At 47.6% G+C, this 20,055-nt stretch overlaps 2 protein-coding genes and 1 pseudogene across 3 annotated transcripts; all 3 read right to left on the bottom strand.

Moving 5' to 3' along the window:
- Positions 1-1,042: 1,042 nt before the first annotated feature.
- ptchd4 (patched domain containing 4) lies at positions 1,043-12,255 on the bottom strand. Its single transcript, XM_019896283.1, has 3 exons — positions 10,213-12,255; positions 6,882-7,377; positions 1,043-4,250 (listed from the first exon to the last, which is right to left on the bottom strand). The coding sequence occupies exons 1-3, from the start codon at positions 10,810-10,812 to the stop codon at positions 2,581-2,583; spliced, it is 2,766 nt and encodes a 921-aa protein (XP_019751842.1). The 5' UTR covers positions 10,813-12,255; the 3' UTR covers positions 1,043-2,580.
- A 1,325-nt stretch (positions 12,256-13,580) lies between these two features.
- LOC109531792 (intraflagellar transport protein 20 homolog pseudogene) overlaps positions 13,581-20,055 on the bottom strand; it is a 32,903-nt pseudogene continuing 26,428 nt past the window's right edge.
- Positions 15,691-19,442, bottom strand: LOC109531790 (RT1 class I histocompatibility antigen, AA alpha chain-like). Of its 2 annotated transcripts, XM_019896284.1 has the most exons (6): positions 19,304-19,440; positions 18,440-18,700; positions 18,016-18,291; positions 17,290-17,598; positions 17,005-17,103; positions 15,691-15,846 (listed from the first exon to the last, which is right to left on the bottom strand). In XM_019896284.1, the coding sequence occupies exons 1-6, from the start codon at positions 19,362-19,364 to the stop codon at positions 15,800-15,802; spliced, it is 1,053 nt and encodes a 350-aa protein (XP_019751843.1). In that variant the 5' UTR covers positions 19,365-19,440; the 3' UTR covers positions 15,691-15,799. The 2 variants fall into 2 exon arrangements, 1 of the variants encoding a protein (XP_019751843.1); XR_002171248.1 differs by lacking the exon at positions 15,691-15,846 and having other exon boundaries at positions 17,028-17,103; positions 17,211-17,598; positions 19,304-19,442.

The raw sequence follows: 20,055 nt of genomic DNA on the forward strand, positions 1-20,055 counted from the left end.
AAGGCATCTCGGCTCAATAACAGCGTGACAGCAGCTACTCCTGCTGTCACTCTTGTCTGCGCAAGAAGTGCAACGTGGGAGGCAGATGATAAAAACCATATACAGTACTTGATTAAAAAAAAAAAATTTTGATGACAGGTTTCCTTATCAGTTACTTACGCTGACTCTAAACATACATTTCTCATAAAAAAAAAAAACAACAACTATCGGTGCCAATACTTTATTGGAAGTGCATTTTTCACAGTCATGTGTCAGGATAATGTTTTTATATATAATTGTGTGTGTGTATTTAGAGAGAGAGAGAGAGAGAGAGAAAGGCGGGGCATGATGATTGACTGGTTAGCTGGTCTGTCTCACAGTGCAGAGGTCCAGGGTTTGGAGAAGGCTCCGGCCTTCCTGCATAGAGTTTGCATGTTCTCCCCGTGCCCCTGAGTGGGTTTTCTCCGGGTACTCGGTTTCCTCCCACATTCCAAAAACATGCATGGTAGGTTAATGGAACACTCTATCAGGGGGTGTCAAACTCATTTTTGTCACGGGCCACATCATAATCAGGCTTTTCTTTTTGTTGGGCCGTTATGACATGAAATGTATGATCGCCTCATATTTCACGTGCAGTCCAACAAATTGATGAAGAAGCACTTTTGAACTCAATGGCCCATAAAAACTGTTTGTTGAAATATGATTCAATTCATATCAAAAGGGGGTAACAAAACAATGTCTGCAATATCGCAATGATTTTAAACGTGAAGACAATTTTGACTTTTTTTTCTATTTAAAAAGAGATATGAAGCCACTGCACATGATTTGCTTTTGCGGGTCACACATAATGATGCGGCGGGCCGGATGTCGTCCCTTGGTGTGATTGTGATTGTGTATGCCTCCCCCCCGGCCACAATGTAGCTCCGTCCCTGCCTTCCTGCTTCCCTGCATTTGGGAAAGCAGCAAGACAATTGGACGGTGTCCGTTTGGGCATTTCTGGGGGTCCTGTGCATGTCTTCGCTCCTCTCAACCAATTCATTAGCATGTAGTGTCCTGCAATCCCCTAGGCTGTGAAAATGAGGCAAGACAGAAGACAAACGGAGTCAAGACACAAAAAAAAACAAAATGTCGGCCAGCATGTCCCATTTCAACGTGAATGCATAACATTGAGCGTGCACTGTGCAAGGAATGAGATCTAGTATACTGGTAACATTCCACTGTTTATTACTGGTCTACTGTGTTCCACTTTTTCCCATTTTTGTTCGTTTTTTTTTTTCCCTTTTTTTTACGAAAATCATGTCAAAAATCTTTCTATAGTATATTTTCTTAGAAAACATACAAAATCATATAATACATTTATTTTACATATGGAATATCCTCTGGCTTTTGTTTAGGATCAGACTCGACTCATTTTCTTATTTCCGCATCTTACCGTGTTCCGCAAAAATGCATCGAAAGAGCAAACATACGTCCGGAGAGATTTTGCAAAGAATATCAAACAAGTTCCATACATGCAAACGCACAATGCAGTGCCATGCAGACGCAGTCAATTTTGTCACCTTCCCACTTCTCCCCCCCCCCTCCCCCTAAACACTTCATGCCTTCTCGCAATACATACACAACACGCGGTGCCGTTCAACCGCTTCGACTGCTCTTTCCTAAGCGGGGCAAAGTCTGACCGATGACAGGTCAAAGTGAGCATTCGACACCGACTTGCGAGAAGAAGCTCTTCCATACTCTGAGCCGTCACTTGGAACTAGAAACCCGCAGTTGTCAAATTCAGATGCAACTTTCCGTGCCGTCACATATTTCACACAGTCTCGTGCAACGTTGATCCATCATGAGCAGTGCAATCGTTCTCCAACACACACACACACACACACACACACACACACACACACACACACACACACACACACACACACACAGAGGAAAATAGAACATTTAATGATGCCTGGGCAGATTCATTTGCATCTACCTCGGACACGGGCGAGTTTCCACGATGCCTAATTTGTGGTGAAAAACTGGCCAAAGGTCAAATGTAGAAAGACATTTCCAAAATAAACACACGGACTTTGCTGAAAAATATCTGGAGGGACAAAAAAGCTGTTTCGGAGGAAAAAATCAATTGAAGCGGGTGAAGTCTGCAAATTCAACCACCTATGCAGTGTCGTCTTTTCCGCGGAAAGCGGGTCGAAATGGCTCGTCGAGTGTAAAAGGTTGCCGACCGCCGCGCTAGCCTGTTTGCTCTTTCTTGGCTTAGCAGACTGCTTTGCACCTCACTCTTGTGGCAAACGTCTGACCTACAAATATTTCGACAGAGCAATCAACTACATATTCATAATTTGCGTACACTTCTGGTCAGCTAGTTTTCACATCTACTGGACCTAATAATGGAAGGATGAGTATGCTGTGGTCACTATACCAATGAAAGACACTGGTGAGCGGGTGCCCAAAGGGACCGCGCTCGACTACGGGTCGCTTCGAGCAGCTCGTGGCCCGGCGCAAGCAGCGTCTGCCACGCATCTTCGCGGTCACGTACCGTCAGCGTTGTCGAATTGCGTAATTCAGCTAATAGTCACGACGAAGAGGACCGACGGCTCAGACGTTCGTCACGTGATCGGGATTCTCCCGAACGTCGATGCACTCGATCTCCTCCCGTTCCCTTTCCCTCTCCCGTTCGCGCTCCCGTTCTTTCCGCTTTGCCCGCTTCTTTTTCTTGTGTCTCTTCTTCGAGGGCGGGAAGAAGGTGAGGAAGACGGGCAGGATGACGAAGCAGTGAAGCACGGTGCAGCCGGCGGTGAGGAGCGAGCACTTGAACAGCGTGTAGGTCAGATTGGAAGGCACAAACACTAAAGGGATGATCCCGATCACAAAGCAAGACGCGTTCTGCAGGATGGCCGCCCCGTGCTCCTCAAGCGCCAACTTGATGCACTGCGTCCGCGTGTGCTCGCTGGCCAGCACAAAAGTGTAGAGGTGCGGCGCGCAGTGATCCATGGCGAAGTTCAGGGTGTAAATAAGGCACAGGATCGAGATGCTGTCCATCCCGACGCTCCAGAGCGTCATCAAACCTAAGACGCCCAGCTCCACGGACGTGACCGTGAGGATGAGCCAGAAGTTCCCCAAGGGGTTAATGACGAGGAAGAAGGTCAGGATCAGGACGGTGAGGACGCTGAAGCCCGAGGTCAGGATGGGAGAGATGACGGAGGAGCTGTAGCGGTCCATGAACACAAACGTGGGATTGAAGGCGATGAATTTGATGCTCTCGATCAGCATGAGGGGGCGGAGCTTCTCCAGGAGCTCCACCACCTCCTCGCGCTTCTTTTCCGTGGTCCGCGCCACCAGGTACAAGCGCGAGGCGATGATGTCGTACTCCTTGGTGTCGCGGTTTTTGGAGAAGATGATGTCCTCCGTGAAATGCTGGTACTCGGGGCTGCGCAGAAACGAGCCTTTGAGAAGGTGCACAAAGTCGCTCTTGCCGGACGCGCTCACGTTGACCGCGCGCAGGTAGCCGAAAAAGTTGTCGATCCAAGAGATCTTGTTGAAGCCGTGACCCAGGGTCTTCAGATGCTCCTGCACCGTGGCGTTCCAATACTCGATGGGCTCGTAAATGTAGAACCCGATGACGGGACTGTAGTTGCTGAAATATTTCTGCTGAGTCAGCGCGTAGGAAACGCTCGGCGAGTTGCTCGCCAGAAGGTTGACGATGTTGGAACCGTCGCTGATTTGTAGACATCCCATGAACGAGAACGACGCGTAGATGAGATAGAGGATCACCACGAAGGGCTTGACGTACGTGTTGGTAATCCACTCCGTGTAGTGTTCGCGCAGGAAGTGCTGGATGAAGTGGTTCTGGTAAGGGACGCTGTCGTGGTGCGTCGACAGGTCGTGGCCGTCGCTCATCATGGTTTTGAACCAAGTGGGCTGGCGCTCCAAGTACTCCACCGAGGGGATTTTGCAGCAGAAAACGCTGTGGTAGCGGTTCTGCTCCAGTTGCCCCGCAAACACCAAGCACGAGCCGTAGAAGGAGAAAACGTAGAAGTAGTTGACCAGGATGGCCACGCACATGCTCTGGCAGAAGATCTTCACCGACTCGATATTGGTGAACGGGCTCGCCCCCATGCCGAAGGTGATGATGTAGAGCGAGCTGGTCATGGTGTAGCACACCATCACGTCGGCAAAAGCGTCGGCCACGCGCTCCTTAAAGGGCAGGTTTTCCCTCGTTCTCCTCCAGCCTGCCAGCAGCTCGAACACCCCTTTGGTTCCGTGACCTACGGGGCACACGGAGAACGCGACATCATGAGACCCGTCGGTTATCAAGCGTGAGCAGAATTGCCAGAGAAAACACTTTTCAAACCTCTCCCGACTGGCACGGCCGGATGATCGCGATACACTTTCTTTTGGAGCCGGTCGGCGCCCCCCTCGAGCGTCCTCAAATTAGATTGTTGGTAAACAGTCAAACGTGTCGTTGGTCGGTTCAAAAAAAAAAAAAAAAAAATGTCTGGCCAGTGCGGCTGGAGAAATGACTTTTTTTCAAAGAAGCCGAAGCAAAATGAGGGAAGGAATATGTGCCTGGGAGGCAAGCGGCTGCTCAATGCTAATCGGCTTTGGAGCTCGCTGGAAATTCTGTGAATGTCTGAATGCTGAATGATGCACCGCCAGAATGGCGGCAAGATGACCAAAAAGGCTTCAGAAGGAAAGTGATGTCAAATACGCGCGAGGCACCGTGTCGTTAGCCGAGGTTCAGCAACGATATGACGTCCAAACAGCACACGCCCGCTCATAACCTGCGGCACGGCCAGCCAAACTTTGATGCCGAAGGGCCACACCTGTTCAACCTATTTCACAATACGCTGCATTTGTCATTTGAAACGCTGCATTATTGACTCACGTTGAAACGGTTTCAAATAGAGTCCGACATTTGTTCGGCAATTTGGTACGACGCTTGCTCTGTTCTTCTCCGCGCGGTGATGAATGGACGAATAACGGCCTTCATAACCATCTGCAAAGCCCTTTTCCCACGTGCAAGGGACGGTTTGTTTCTGTCTGGCAGCCACCGCAGCAGAGCCAGAGTGAGAGAAAGATAAGAAACGATAGCTCAGCGTGAAAGGACGCAGCGACACGAGGCATCGTATCTCAATCCTTGTCCCGCTGGCGGGTTCGGGGCTCGATGGGATCGTCGCTGGGCGGTTTGTCAACATCTGCCCAGCGGGCTGTTTTATCGCGAGACGAGGCCTGCGCGTCCGTGTTTGATAATTCCGCAGCCTGATCGCGGCACTCTAATAACGGCAGCCTCGACTGCATTTGCCCTCTCGTCCTCGCTTGGCCCGCACCAAAATGCCCGCCGAGTCATTAAACTAAATCACTTGGCTGAAACCTTTGAGGCTCTCGCCCCGGCAAAAGCGCATCCGTCACATGGCGAGAGAGCATGTCAGCCCCTCCCGCCCGCCCGCCGTGCGGTCTTCCGATCGGGGTGACTGCAGGAATGACAGCGGAGACGATATTGCAAAGGGGGATGTTGGACTGCGGACGAGATGGAAACTCAATAAAAGCACGCGAGGGAGGTGAAAGTGAGAGCGAACGCCAGGGGAGGACAAAATCAATCTTCAGATAAATATCAAGATATCATATCGTCTGCTTCCCAAGCATTTTAGATTTCAAAATGGTACCATCTTAGGGACGTTTCTAAATCCAGGTGTTTACTGCAGAGTGCCGCAAGCCATCGTTTTCATTCGGGGTAAGTGTTATTTATGCCCCATGCATTTGATTGTGTGTGAATATTCTATATCGGGATGAACGCTGCAGTACAATCACCCATGGGAGTCAATAAAAAGGTGTGGTGGAGGATCATCTATTTTTAATGGGACATGCTGCAGGAAGTGGAGTCTCAAAAGAATTGAAGATGGCTAAATATAGCAGCTCGGAGTGACAAAGTGTTGCATTTTTAAAGGGTCATTGCCAATCAAACTTCGTACAAAGATGTCTTCAGTTGCACTGGGCTATTTTTAGATGATTTTTGACAGGATTTTCTTGTGAAGTCAGATGAAGAGGAGAACAAGACGGCAATATTTGCCTTTTCCGTCGCAGTCGGCGTAGTGCTGTGGCTGCAGGCTCACTCATTAGCGGAAACGGTTTTCAGTCAACTGGGCCAGATTCAAGATGGCCTCCATAGCTGCCCCTTATAACGAAGAAAATAAGGAAATGTGCGTGTCGTGAATTCTCAACATGAGGTGCCACATGAGGAGATTGGGTGGAAAAAAAAAAAGTCAGTATCCATTTCAGACGGCAACCCCGGTGCGACATTGATGCAGTGATAGGAGGAGGAGTACGTGTCAGTCGGGGCCTCCGGGGGGGAGGGTGGACATCTGCTGTCTCTAAGGTGCTGTCACATAAAATTATAGACTTAATCAAGTCCTCTCCATCTTGCTGCCCGTCTCCTCCTGCAACGCCTCCTCTCTCCTTTTGTCGTGCTCAAAGTCCTTTTCATTGCACCTCCCGTGCGTCGCACATCTTTTTCTCAGGTCCCTTTTTCAAAACAGCACCCCTACTGCAACCTCCACCCTCTTGGTCACAAAAAATTCACGATGACGACTCTCCTACAATAGATTCCAACTTCAGAAATGACAGTCGGCCTACAGCGGGGCTGTCACGCTCATCCATTGATGGCAAGCGATATTTATTTCGAGGAATAAACAATTCTCCAGGGAATGAATCAGTGTGACAGCGAGCAATTCCCTCTGCAAACGTGGATTCAATATTAATGGGACTGTTTTATACTTGTAGGGTTTAAAAAAAAAAAACCCTGGAAGATAATCGAAAGAGTCCCGATTTGATCCGAAGGTCTCAGCGCCTCACTCAACCGTTACGTCGACACCAAAGGAAGCGCAGCCTCCCGTACTCACCCATAGCGAAGAAGGGAATCCCGAGGAGCGTGGAATTGAATTTCCCATCGGATATGAAAAAGATCCCCGCGGCCGTCACGTTGGCAATGCAGATGGTCAAGACCCCCAGGAGGCCCAGGAAGGGCTTCCCCCTCAAACAGTCCCGCATGGAGCTGGAGATGGTGGCGGCCAGGAGCACCAGCACCAGGCTCACCAACACCTCCCCCTTGGCGAGCACGCCCGTCTGATGGAAGTCTCGCCACAAGCTGAAGGAGGTGAGGGAGTGGATGTGCAGCCGGTCGGGTCCGTGGGGAGTTTCGGCGGTCGACAGCCGACTGGCCAGGGCGCAGAATTCATTCTCCCAGCGTTCCGAGATGGCGTCCTGCACCACGGGGCCGTTGTCGCGGAGGTAGTAGGTGATCTGGACGGCGCGGGCGAACTTCACTTGTTGGTCGCGGCTGTTGGGTGAGAAGGACACGCCTCCTAGCTGATGACCGATGAAGGACACTCGACCATCCTGCAAAGGGTTGAAAGGACGTGGCCGTTAGCGTTCGCCCATGACGACATTATGTTTCGCATGGCGCACGGTCGGCACCACCGGAAGTTGTTCGCGGTCAGCGGTCTGCGATGGCAGCTTGTGATCGGAGCTGCCGCGATACGTCTTTTTAAAATGTTTTTCAAAATTTGAATAATTATAAACATCGTCGAGCAGATGAAATCAGGTCCCGATGTCATGAAAAACGGAGCGCTCCTCAAAATTTCAGGACGGTGTCTTCTTCTGCCATTTCAAAGGCATGACACCAGCCACTTTGATTGGAAGTCATCTTTGTTCATGCCCACAACGGCGCAAAACGCCCTTTCGAACATGTGCCGTGATGCGCTCGCTTGCGCAGATTTACACCACGCCTCATGCCGCACTTGCACTGAGCACAAAAATAGACATTGCTCTCAGTCTTAGCACACGTATTCCGCCCTTCTCTTCGAACGCATTGTATTTGGAAATAAATCACTTTACGGGGCCTTTCAACTACCCCTCAAGTCAACTGCTATCGGCCCAGCTTACTGGAAATCTGCTTTTTTTGCAGGTCTATGGATATTACAAACTCTTTTCTATTATGAAATTGCGCGTGAGTTATTTGCACTGCGTGGTTTTATCATCAGCGGCCCCGCCGCGCAAGAAGACAGAGGGGGAAATAAACGCAGGGAATATCCGCAGCAGCGCTGAGCACAAGTGGATTTGAAGAATAAGCAGCCACAACATTATGACCACTTGCGCCGTATAATGAGATCACACACAAGAGCCGTCTCCAATATTGCGCCTCTCACAACGGTAATGCACAACTTAGATAGGCAGACTATTAGAGAGGCATTCGTAAAAACAGTGCATCGGGAGCGCCGTGTCTATTTTGATCACCTCGATGATCTCCGTCAGAAAAAAAACAAAGCAACAACATATATTATGACCTCGGTATTTTTGTCGTCCACATCCGGTGAGCTGCTCACTCACTCATTCAAAATCTCACAACATTCTTGACGCTTTTGTCAAATGTAACTCATCACACACACGAACAACATGCCGTTGCTGCCACTGAGCGCATATTCATTCATTTGAAAGAAATGTTTTGGTTTTCCAAAAAGGTTCAAGTGATCTTCAAAGATGCTCTCGACTTGCTTTTATCGCCTCGTACACATACGGGGAGCGGGCCCCCGGACATTTATTGGCCCACATCGACTAAAGGCCATCAGCCAGCACGGCTTGCTGCCTCATCCGCTCTGCCGTCTTCCAGCGGCATCCTCTCGTCATGACTATTTAAACTGTCACGGACCTGCTGCATGAGGCCTCTGCTGCATCTCGCCTCCTGCTGTATAATTCATTCGGGGGAATTGGGGCGGGCTGGGGCGGGTGGGGGCAAAAGAAGCACTCAACTCTGTGTGAGATACACTGACAGACAGAGGTGGAAAGCAACGGACACTTCTTGTGTGGTATAGATTTTATGAGGTATCTGGAAAAAAAATGGTTTGTTGAATGTCCTTAATTTTATTTCATCAAGCGGCTGCACCGAATGAAATCATCCGGATCCACATACATCGAAATACATACATCGTCGACTTCAACAATGGACCTGGATCCAGATGATTCTATTTCATGCAACCACTTGATGAAACAAAAAAAAAATCAATCCAAACTTTTTTTTTTTCAGGGTACCCTAACTTCGAGAGCTTTCTTCATTCAGTCGGAAGTGAAAGGGTCATGACCTTCCTGAACTGGTTTGGCATTTCAAGTTAAGAGAGTGTTTAAAGTGTCTTTTATTTGACTGGGTTGTAAAGATGGGCAGCGAGGGGGCGTGCCGAGCATTCAACGGAAGTTCATTCCAAAGAGAGAAACCAGCAACGGAAAATTTAACAACGGCACCAATTTGCCGATCCAATTTCAAATCATTGTGCAGTTTCAGAGCCAAGTTCGGGACTTAAGATAAGGAGCCAGGGGGCCCCAAGTCCGCAGGACGGGATGCACAAGGGCCACTGGGTCAAACACCATCACTTCTCATTCCTTTTCAATGAAATTCAACATGTCCAGGTCTTGATTTCATGGATCTAACCAAACTGCTGATTCATTAACCGTCCATATACGGAAGATCGAATGTATCTGTGTCTACTTCAGACAACGCACGCTGCAGAGTAGCACCGTTTCATTCATATTTTTCCACATTGAAAGTGCCGTGAAGGGCACCATAAGTAGATACAAGTGAGGATGCCTTTAAGAAAATGCACCCGAATCATGCAGCAAGAAGCACGCGTGTTCCACTGCTGCACGACAAAGAAAAAAAGGCTTTTGATCGGTCATTTGCAATTGTTGCAAATCTTGTATTCCGGGCTGCACGAGTGCAGTTCGAGGTCACGAGAGAAGGTGGAAAATGAATTCCGATGGAGTCTATTCGCAATTGCAATCGTGTCATGCCGCATGTGTTGCCAGGAGATGGCAAGAGGGAACCACTGCATTAAAAAAAAAAGAAAGAGGGCATCCCCGCGCGTGTGCGGAGAGCCGAACACCCAACGGAGCCGATCGATTCACCTGCACCAACACATGGGAGGGTGAAACGTCGAAAAGTCATTGCAGATGTCTGGCTTATGGAGAGGGTGCCCTCGTCGGCTCTAATGTTCCGTCATGTGCCGCACACGGCCGCGCCGCGCGTCGCAAACGCGCAGCCCGCCGTCGCGCGAATGCTGCATCCATTCAGAAATCGCGGCAAAGGCTGCACGTCAATTTGCATCCTGCGCCATCGCCTTCCGCTTCGGGAGCCGAGCGGGCAGCGCGGACCAAGAACGGGGCCTGCATCGAAGGCTCACTCACCTTTAACGTCGTGTTGGGGTAGCCGACGGGCACCTTGTGGAAAGTGCTGTTGGAAAGCACCGCCTGTCGGATGTCCTCGAAGACGCTGATGATATCATCCAGCAAGCAGCGCTTGTCTCGGTGGCTGAGCACGCAGAGGTGCGCGAAGGTGTAGTTGAATCCTTTGTAATGGACTCGCAAATCCAGCACCCGCTTGTGAACTTGCAGCACCTGGTCGGCCAGCTCCAGGATGTTGCCCCCGGACTTGGCCAGCAGGATCAGCCTGCCGTACCTGCCCGGAGTGTGTAAATCCGAGTAGAGCTTGTGCTTGGACTGGTCGATGTGAAACAAGCTGTTGGCCAGACTTCGCTCGATCTTCGCCAGGCTGTGCGTCGGGGCCACCAGCAACTCGAGGTCGGTCTCCGGCTTGAAGCGGCTCAGCACCGTCGATCCGAAAATGATGGTGAGAACGGCGGGCACGGTGAGGAAGAAAACGGGGTGTCTGCTCACGAACAAGCCGAGCCAGTAGAAGGAAGCCTTGAGCCCTCTGTGTATCACTTGCCGCAGCATCCTCCACAAAATCCAGCTCGCAGATGCCCCGTCTCCTCCGATGAAGCACATGTGACATCAGACCCTCGTTTCCCGGCTCGGTCCGATTCGGAAGGGAAACAACGCCGCACGCGCACATACACGCACCTGGAAAGACAGCATTGCAGCAATTCGCCGCAAAGACGCGCGGAGACTCGCGGCCACAGTCGGACGGTCACTCATTCGGCCTTCGTCGAGCCCCTCCAAAAGAATCCGTCTCGTCTCCTTTCAAGCCATTCCGCCCGTGCGTGTTCTGGGGGCGGGGCGGGGCGTGGGGGGGGGGTGCAGCCGCGCGAGTGCCTCTGTACGGTAGCGGCTGCACACCACTGACGAGTGGCTGCGGGGTGGAATGTGCGGCGTGCAACGTGCGTGTGCGTGGCTTCCGTCTGCCTCCACGCACGTTTCGCCAGCGGTGGCGGCGGATTGATGTGCTTAATTGTTAGCGTGTGACGAAAGGGCGACGGTGGTGGTGGTGGCGGTGGGGATCTGGTTATTTAAGCAACTGTGGCGGCAACAGGCAAGGCGAACCCCCCCCCCCCCCCTTTGTGTGGAGATTCGTGCCGGATGGGTTGCACTAACACAGGCCATGTGACGTGAGCGGGAAAATTACACCCGTTACCCCCCGCATTTCTTTTGTATGAACTGCATCATGAATTGACTTAACTATTCTGTGGCCTGAGAAATCGAATGTACGCAGCACCTTCAGAAATCGCGTGAACCCTGAAAAAAATCTGACAGAGAATTAACACGCTCCCACAAAAAACAAAAATAACGGGGGAAAAAATAGACAGCATTCATTTATCTTTTGCTCTCCCCAGAGGCCACTGATTTACGCTCCCTTTATAGATCGCATCAGGGCAAGCTGATTGGCTAGAAGCTTGTGACATCATTGGCTTTCACAATCAATTCTTTTGACTGAAAAAAATAGTAACCAATGCAATCCAAACGAGCTTCACCTAATTCACGTGTTTTGGGATGCTATTAAAATCATCCTCCGGGTGTACTTGTAAAAACAGACTAGGCGGCCCATCCCAACAGTTTTAATGTATCGCGTAATCAAGCATCATAGTACTTAGAGAGATGCGTACAACATGGCACACACAAACGCGATCGTAGAAGGACCCCGGTCAGCAACCGACCACTTCTGTTAATCAAGTGCTTATTCATGAATAGTTTACATTTTGGCACAGGAACTCTATGAGGGGTGCATCAAGTGTTTTCCCTGGCATCAATATGGTACACGGGTGTTAAATAATATCACTTGACAGCCACTCTGATGATAAAGATGACAGGTATGCAGAATTCCCCCCCACCCCCCACACATGACATGAGAACAGATCTATTAACGTAAATTAAACACATTTCAGCCCTGCAATTAACTGCCAACCAGTCCAGGGTGTGCTCCGCCTTGCGCCCAACGTCATTTGCGATGTTCCCTTGTTTGCCGTGACCCCAATGACGACAAGAAAATTAAAAAATCCTGCAAGACAAATGAAAAAGTGTTTAGTTTTTTTCGTTCCCAGTGGTGCTCGTACACCAACCTATCCTGTTGCCACATAAAATAATTATCTATGCACAGCAGTGAGATCTAAATCGAAAGGACACGGTGCGATATGTAAGGCTGTCACGAGTATCTGATGGGGGCTTTTTTTTTCTGGTTGTTTAACAATAAATCAAAACGCTTGCTTCGCTGTTGGCGCGTCACCTGACTCACGAGTTATCATCAAAATTCGACAGAAGCCATATCAAGCAATTCAGTTTGGGCATTTCGTCCACACGGAGGCGATGTATATTAATTTGAATAAAAGCTTATCAGTACATCGCTGTGTTCTTTGGTTGTTGTTTCTGTTGACAAGCACTCCCGTCATAGTTAAGATGTACATGTCTAATTTAGTTTGATGTTTTTTCAGTCTTCTTTTCGAATGTTACTTTTTAGTGAAGCACCAAAGCTCCGAATTTATTGTTTCTAAACAATCAATAGATCAACTTGAAGGAAACGCTCAACGCTTTACCTTGACCCGAAGTCGAAGCTCCACGTCGTCATCCATCCTAAGACACCTTTCCTTCCGTGATCGTGTTGAAATCGCCGCCATTGTTGCAGCGACTCGAATTCGCTAGTTCTTCTTCTGTTTTCCGGAGTTTCTGTGACTGCTCTACAGCGCCACTTCAGACTTGGCGTGTACATTACCGCCTTTCAGCGTCTTGTGAACACACGCTTCTTGAACAGATTCCGTGTTTACAAGATGTATTTATGAACAAAGCCAGCTCCGTCCTAAGTGTACAGTGTACAAGCGCAGCAGAGTAAAAGTGGTGTCCCGGCTCACTCACCAAAATGAAATTATCGTTCTTGAATGCCAGTGTGGAGACAAAATATCGTCTTTTGAAGTAATGCCACTACATGTTGCTTCAAGAGGAATTTTGCACTGTCCATGATCGTTCCATTGGGAGGTAATTAAAAGAGAGGGACATCTGGAGCAGCCGGTATGAATGAGCCTGATGTTGGTAAGCAGCAGTCGCAATTTGACGAGTAATTTGGTGCTATGTCGATGATGAATTCATATCAATATTTGCTCAGTTTAAGACATCATGACACACTCCTTTCTCACTCTGCCCACCTTCACCTTTGTTAACTGACCCTGCGGGCCATGTCAAGTCATTTTCAGTATTATATATTTTCTTGTAATGTCGTGGGCCACTGAAAAATTGATGGTGGGCCGCAAATGGCCCCCGGGCCGTAGTTTGGATACTTGTTGTATGTCCTGTTATAGGTTATAGATTTAGATTTACAAGATGATTTTTTTCCCTCCTCAAAAGTACCTACAGAAGCACACACAAGCAGTGGTTTAATAATTGATATGGGAACTATAAGAAGAGCACCCGCTAACACCTCAGCACTATGCATAGCATGCTTGAAGAATCTGCAGATGCAGGCCATAACAACCCCCTGAAGGATTTGCATTTGAAGTTGTGCGCAATTGGCCTTCTGGGGTTTTTTTTCCACCACTTGCCCACATGAAAAGATGGCGTATTCCTTGGAGAGTATTCCTTGTAGAGAATGCAAGCGCAAGAGTACAAAGAAGGAGAAGGGAAAAAAAATCACAGAAGGTAGGTAGGTAGGTAGTTGAGATATATTGTATTTGGCTCCTGTTCAATGGAGGTGAAAAGTTAGCTAAATATAAATTATAATTCACTTGTGGGACAGCATTACCTTATCTGCATGTTCAGAATCAAAATATTCTTTGATAGCCACAGTTGCATTTGAATTATTAGTAGCACTTATTGTGTTTTTTTTTCCTTAAATACACCTGAAGCATGCTTTTGCAGCAGCGTTTTTAGTTTTAAAGGTCTATAAACACACAACGGTTCAAACACCAAATTTAAACACGCATACCATTTGAATCAACAAAAGCCATCACTTAAGTAAAAGTAAAAATTATCCAGCAGAATGACAGTCCCAATTTTTAATCTGATCTCATCATCACTTCTGCAAAATGTACTGGTTAATAAACTCATTTTGTTCGGCTTCAACTTTCGACAGGGTCTCGTATTCGATACGATAGCGCTTCAGTTGCATCATCTTCTCGGCAATCAGGGCGGAAAGTTGCTGCTGTTGGGCCTCCCTTTGCTTTGCCACGAACTTGAGCAGGTTTCTCGTCCCGAGGGCCTTCAACTTTTCTCTCTCCGTCTCATTTGCCAACGCATCCACCAGGTCCATCAGTCCTCCGATTATCTTCAGAAACTGCACAATTTTGTCCAAAAAATCTTTGCAGTCTTCTTTCAGCTCCGCCGTCTTTTGGCTGACGTCCGGCTCGAGCGCTCGGAGCTTGTTGAGTTCATCGAAATAGCAGCCCACCTCTGCCAATGCATCTTTAGCCATAGTCTGCACTCCTGTGGCAAAACCTAATCCTCATGACCAAAATTCAACACGTTTATAATTGCACTCAAAGACATACGAGCATTCTTGGCAGAAGGGAGAATGATTCAAATACTCCCAGTTGAGACAACGACTTATTGAAGAGGGCATATGGTATGATATGGGGAAAAAAAACAAAACAAAAAAAAACAAGATGGGTACCATAGAAACCAAAACAGGGAACATCAAGTAGACAGGAATTTTAGCATAACTGTAATAGATGTAAGAATGCATCATGAAGTAAACGAAAGCATGCCACAGACATCATGATCAAAAGACCTCACCTGCTGTAGAAGGTGGATATCAGTCAGTATCTTGGAAACCAATCGATATCATACATTCATGTCTGTTTGAGTTCTGGATTGTGTTGTTTTTCTTCGAGCATTATTTTTCTCACACTTGAGGGAGACGTGTTTGTGATGCAAAGGATCAAAGCTTCAACATGGCATCATGTGTTGATGTCGAAGGCTCACTGACTGACAGTTTCATCGGCAAACATCATTCTGTGACAAACACATGTGTTTGGGAGACTTCAAAAGGCTTTTCGATACTGTTGGTTGAGATACCAAGAACAGATTGTCAAGAATAAGGTTAGGGAGATTTGAGGTTCCAGTCGCAATGCCCGAGGGACCGAGTGAGCTACTCCAGGAAAAAGAATTAAGCCGTTCCAGCCCCAAGGCCGATGCGCCGTGAAGGGCTGAGCGTGCCATACCTCAGTTAATGAAATAAAAAGTCACATTAGTCGGAGAAATAACTTCAACCCGACACAATTAATAAATAAAAGAATGAAAACTTATAATCAGTCACTCGGCCTATTTAAAGGGTGACAACATAATCACTGTGCTGTTTGGTGACAAGTTTTGTGCAGCACTGAACATGGACAAAAGGAAGTGAAGGAGAGATGTTTCGGAAGAGGTAAGGAGATCTCCAAGTAGCTTGACGTTACTTTGACGACTAAAAATGATCAAACACCTGGAGGAAGAAGACGACAATTCGCGTTAAAATACGAGCGTTTGTAAATAACATGGATGACAAGTTCAAGATCATCTTCACACGAAGCCATCAGAACATTTGGAGCGAACTCAGCAGTTCGTGATCGGTTGCGTCTCATTCAACATTCTCAGTCTCTGCTCGCACAAAACGACTGTTACAGCCTGTGAAAACACAAAGACAGAAGGGTGACTTTAATATCGCTGTTTATGGAACACCTCACATTCATGAAGAAATGTGCTCAATTGGGCACCATATGACAACAATAAACATCCATCCACCCATTGTCTGAACTGCTTCTTCTCACGAGGGTCGCGGGCGTGCCGGAACCTATCCCAGCTGCCTTTGGGCAGTAGACGGGGTACACCCCGCACTGGTTGTCGGCCAATTGCAGCGCACACATCGACCGACAACCATCTGCCCCCACACTCACACTGAGGGACAGTTTAGAGCAGGCGTGCCCATGATCGACCGGTAGGCCGCAGATTGGTCCCAAGTCGATCGTGAGGGGTGGAAGGGGAAAATGGGGCCAGGGAGAGATTTGTGTGTGTGCAGGTTTCGGTTTTGTTCATTTTCGGGTGTTGCTCATTGTGGTGTGCCTGCGTGCACATGCGCATGGTTGCGCACCCGCGTGCGTGTTTGCTTGCACGCTCACGATCGGGTCGATTGCAGATAGGTTGGTCGCTTCAAAAGTTGTGCGTGCACATGCGCACATGCGCATGGTTGCGCACCCGCGTGCGTGTATGCTTGCACGCTCACGATCGGGTCGATTGCAGATAGGTTGGTCGCTTCAAAAGTTGATCTTTGGTCAAAAAAGGTTGGGCACCCCTGGTTTAGAGTGCTCCATGGACCTGCCATGCATGTTTTTGGAATGTGGGAGGAAACCGCAGTACCCGGAGAAAACCCACGTGGGCAAGGGGAGACCATAAAGTGCTACCTGGGCTGGTGACTTCGATCCGAGATGGCCATGACACTCCTTGCACTATCTTCTGATTTCAGTGTTTTTGACTAATGGATAGAGCGGGGCTCTTTTCAAAACAAATGCGTAATGACCACTCAGGGAAAAGGGAACCCGATTCAGAGCCTGCGTCATCGCTAGTTTCATGACTTGAATCTGTTTGTTTTGACAAAGGAGTACATAGCTTTCGCAGACATCTTTTGTTTCCAGCTGCTTATTAAACTTAAAATCTCAAGAAAACCCATACAAGGCTAAGCCTATTGTCAGTACCAAAATTGTACACCACGAGCCTACCAGTCAGGGGTTTATTACAAGTCATTGTATTTTCATATATTCTGACAGCAAAAGCATTTGTGTCCCTCACCGTATCTTTTTCTGTGACGCTTGATGACAATGGCTGCGATGACGATCACGAGCACAAGGACCGCCGGCGTGACGACGACGGGTATGGCCAAGTTGTTTTCTACCACACAAAACAAGAAAAGAGTCAACAACAGTGTGGGATGGCACGGAAAACGGCATACCTACTATGCATCCAGACTATAAAATGCAAATGATTTTTATTGTCACCCTCAATTATGGTGGATGTTTTCAGCAGTGACCCGTGGAGTCCTTCAAATTCAATTCAACTAGGATCTGGATTTCACACCTTCATCACTTCCATTGCTCTGGATGTTTCGTCTCTCCAGCTTGATGACAAGGTCCTCCTTGACACCAGCCAGCTGAAAAACGCATTCGAACTTTCCCTCGCTGTCATCGGTGAACTCCACGTTCAAGTCAGCCGTCATCTGGAAGGTTCCATCATGGTTGGGGAGGGTTTCACCGAAAGTGACGCCCTCATGGAACTCCTCGCCATCTTTTCTCCAGAACAACGCAGCCCTTTCGGGGAAGAAACCCGTCGCGTGGCAAGTGACTGGAGAGGACGGTTTCTTTTGAAGGAAGGACAACGTTGGAAGCTCTGCACAAGTGAGGCCAACATGTGAACAGAGAGAACACAATAAAAAGGGATCATATTCTGATATTTTTATTTAAAAAAAAAAAACCATTAAAAAAAAAGGAAAATTTGGATGCACTGTTCCTTTTTTCTTCTTAATGCATCGCCATGGTATCAGATCAGGACTCGGTATTGACAGATATCCAAAATCAATTGACTCTGACTCAGGTGCAAAAACGTGATCAGAACATCCAGAGTGTGAACGAGGGTACGATTGAAAGAATGTGTTCACATAGGAGAGACAGGAAGCAAGATGGGGGGGCAGAAAGCAGAGCTTTAAGGAAGAGAGTGTCGGTTGGCCGGCAAGGAAGGCTTCTATAAGAGTGTTAACATGGTGACAGAGGCTCAAGTTATTGCCAATCATGTGTGCCAATCATCTACCTGTTCTCTTCAGGGCATCACCCCCATATTTTACAAACTTCTTCAACCAAGAAGGGCAAATCTCCGTGAAGTAATACTGCCAGTATTCGCGGCGCAAGCGTTCCCACTTCAATTTGGTGATGAAGGCTTCTTGTTTGGCTGCCGTCCATGTCATCGTCTTCACGTCCGACAGTGCTATTACCACTTCTCCGTCATAAGCGTCATATTCCCAGCCGTCAACCTCATCGGTCTCGTCGTTCCATTCGCAGCCATACAGCTTCTGCATGAAATGTATACCTGAGCGACAGAGCGTGTTGTCAAGCAAACGCCACACATTTAGGCAAGGGTCTACCTACGATGGACAGGTGATGATGAATGGATGAGGTATCAATGCAGTAATGGCATGAAAACAATTACAATCGACAGTGTTTACAAAATAAATCACCTCCAGTTTGGTTGAAGCGGGACTTAAGAATTTCAATGTTCGCTTTGTAGATCAGCTCCCGAGTAACACAATCTTGGGTCTGTGTCTCCCAAAAGTGTGGTTCATCAACAGTGATTTTGTTCACCCAGTCCTGTGCGGCTTCTGCTTTCTTGCTGTAGCAGGAAAGAATCTGGACATCGTCAACGTATCCAACAATCCTAAACTCTGCAAAGTTTGGAACTTCAGAGGTGACAATCTTGAAATACTTCAGGGTGTGAATCACTGGGGGGGGGGGGACACAAAAACTTTGTTTTAGTTGTCCAATTTTTCCCAAAAAGTTTACATTTTTAAAAAGTCACCTTCTAACCAAATAAACATGCACACATTTTACTATTCAAGGTCATTTTTTTAAGTGTTTTTTTGTTTTTGTTTCGTTTTTTTTTTTTGGTGCATTTGACAGCAGGGACTTAAATTGTTTCGTTTTACAACTGACGAAGGTACGTTACCACCGCCATCTTAAACTGTGCAATTGCAGTTCTTTTCGTAAGTACACCTTTCTTCACAAAACAAATAGCAACATAGAGCCAGTAATGATTGTTGTATAAAGTCCTGTATGCACATACCATTTAGCTTGATTCGTGTAATTTCTCTTCGAGAGTCAATTCCAACAAATTAATAGCAAAAAACATTGAAAATTATTTCCATATCAAATTTATTTGTCAAAAATACTCTCCAATATAGTCTAGACGTGCTTCAGTGACTCGGACATCAATCAGTTTTAACTAATGAATGACCAACTTGAAGACAAACTTTAACTTAGCATCTTTTGAATTCATAGACCTGTTACAGTACAAACATGTTTGAACAAAGTCGAAGTAAATTTACCAGGCGTCACGCTGGGTATTCCCCTAGCCAGAAATGAGAGGAAAATCAAGTTTCTGATCATGATGAGTAGTTAGCAGCTTGGTTAATTCCGCTCAGGAACCAAAGTGACGAAAATAACACGACTAAACAGGAAATGAAAACGGAACGCCAGCTCGACAAACGCGCAGGCTTAATTATGAACCAATGAGAATTCACTCTGATGGTAACGTCACCTATTGTCAGGTAAACCCGTTACATAGCACGCATTCTTTCTCGAGTCATTCTGTCACCACACGTTCAGCCCTAACCAAGCAGTCCAAATTCGTCCCCAGGTGACGACTTTCGTAAACATGAATACCTCCCTGCCACCGGATACTTAAAAACAAAAACAAAACCTACTGATCGAGTTCCCTTTGTCATCTACAGAGAACATTTACGTCATGGGGTGGGGCTTTGGTGCCTTTCTATTTCTCGTTCCGAAATTAGCGGCCATCAGTGCACTATCAAATCAGACCCCCCCCCCCAAAAAAAAGGGGAATATCATCGTTCTTTGTTAGTGGGTGCAATGTTTAACTTTCACTTTTTGTTTTTGTTGCAGTTTGCATGTCGAAACATTGCCTAGAATGCATGAAGGATTTCAAGTTCAGTTTCTTTCTTTCTTTCATACCAAGTGAGACGTCTCAGTCTTGAGGAGGGAACGGATTGGCTGACCCCCTGCCACGGTCAGTCTTGTGTAACAGGACAATGAAGGATGACCCCCCCGCCCCCCACCC

This window comes from Hippocampus comes, unplaced genomic scaffold (assembly GCF_001891065.2).
Source record: "Hippocampus comes isolate QL1 unplaced genomic scaffold, H_comes_QL1_v1.1 scaffold170, whole genome shotgun sequence".
Taxonomy (NCBI): domain Eukaryota; kingdom Metazoa; phylum Chordata; class Actinopteri; order Syngnathiformes; family Syngnathidae; genus Hippocampus; species Hippocampus comes.

Excerpts from the sequence above, each read along its gene's own strand:
- LOC109531790 (XM_019896284.1), bottom strand. The coding sequence starts at position 19,364 with ATGATCAGAAACTTGATTTTCCTCTCATTTCTGGCTAGGGGAATACCC. Across the intron at positions 18,292-18,439 it reads CCGCTTCAACCAAACTGGAG|GTATACATTTCATGCAGAAG; the intron begins GTGATTTATTTT and ends TCTGTCGCTCAG. Across the intron at positions 17,104-17,289 it reads GAGCAATGGAAGTGATGAAG|AAAACAACTTGGCCATACCC; the intron begins GTGTGAAATCCA and ends TTTGTGTGGTAG.
- ptchd4 (XM_019896283.1), bottom strand. The coding sequence starts at position 10,812 with ATGTGCTTCATCGGAGGAGACGGGGCATCTGCGAGCTGGATTTTGTGG. Across the intron at positions 7,378-10,212 it reads ACCCCAACACGACGTTAAAG|GATGGTCGAGTGTCCTTCAT; the intron begins GTGAGTGAGCCT and ends AACCCTTTGCAG. Across the intron at positions 4,251-6,881 it reads GATTCCCTTCTTCGCTATGG|GTCACGGAACCAAAGGGGTG; the intron begins GTGAGTACGGGA and ends TGTGCCCCGTAG.